The 695-nt window shown below is 65.3% G+C and overlaps 1 protein-coding gene across 1 annotated transcript in view; it reads right to left on the bottom strand.

Moving 5' to 3' along the window:
• Positions 1–310, bottom strand: part of LOC103250167 (adenylate kinase 7) — a 33,696-nt gene extending 33,386 nt beyond the window's left edge. The window contains exon 1 of the mRNA XM_021707887.1: positions 44–310. Coding sequence (XP_021563562.1) covers positions 44–310 — 267 coding nt within the window. The remainder of the gene's footprint in view (positions 1–43) is intronic.
• Positions 311–695: the final 385 nt, after the last annotated feature.

The raw sequence follows: 695 nt of genomic DNA, 5'->3' as shown, positions 1-695 counted from the left end.
GAGCACGTTCTCTCTCGGCTCGGGCATCTGTCGCTGAGGGCACGTGACGGTCTCTTTCTGGACACACACCCGTGTCCACGTGCCCCGGGGGGCTAAAGCGGTGACAAAAGCTGGCGGCCAGGGCCAGACCCCCGGCCGGGGCCTCCCCCGAGCGTCTTCCGAGGGGCGGTCTGGGCGCACTTGCAGCCTGGTCCAGGGTCGCCGCCGGCTGGGCGCCCTCCCCTCGGGCAATCCTGGAAAGGCCTGCAGGCGTGGGGGCCACCCGAGCCCACCTGTGCCGGGATTGACCTCCCCAGATGGGGGTGTCCATGCAGTCGCTGAGATAAGCCCACAGAGGAAGGTGCCATTCGACTTATCACCGCACCGCCGAGGTCGCGGGTCATGGGTACGCCCTGCTGACCTGGGAATAGACGGACCATCGAGCCATGTTTCTGTGGTTTACACATTAACCGGCTGGGCGCGGTGGCTCCCACCCGTCATCCCAGCCCTTTAGGAGGCGGAGGCGAGAGGATGGCCAGAGTCCAGGGCTTCGAGACCAGCCTGGGCCATCGGCAAGACCTCATCTCTACAATAGATCAAAAAATTAGCCGGGCGTGGGGGCGTGTGTCTGTGGCTCCAGCTACTCGGGAGGCTGAGGCGGAAGGACTGCCTGAGCCCAGCAGGTGGAGGCCGAAGTGGCTGTGATCATGCCACTG

The sequence above is a fragment of the Carlito syrichta genome, unplaced genomic scaffold (assembly GCF_000164805.1).
Source record: "Carlito syrichta isolate Samal-C Ts95f unplaced genomic scaffold, Tarsius_syrichta-2.0.1 Scaffold126596, whole genome shotgun sequence".
NCBI lineage: Eukaryota > Metazoa > Chordata > Mammalia > Primates > Tarsiidae > Carlito > Carlito syrichta.
The sequence above is the reverse complement of the archived record's forward strand: the minus strand, read 5'-3'. Positions and strand labels throughout refer to the sequence as shown.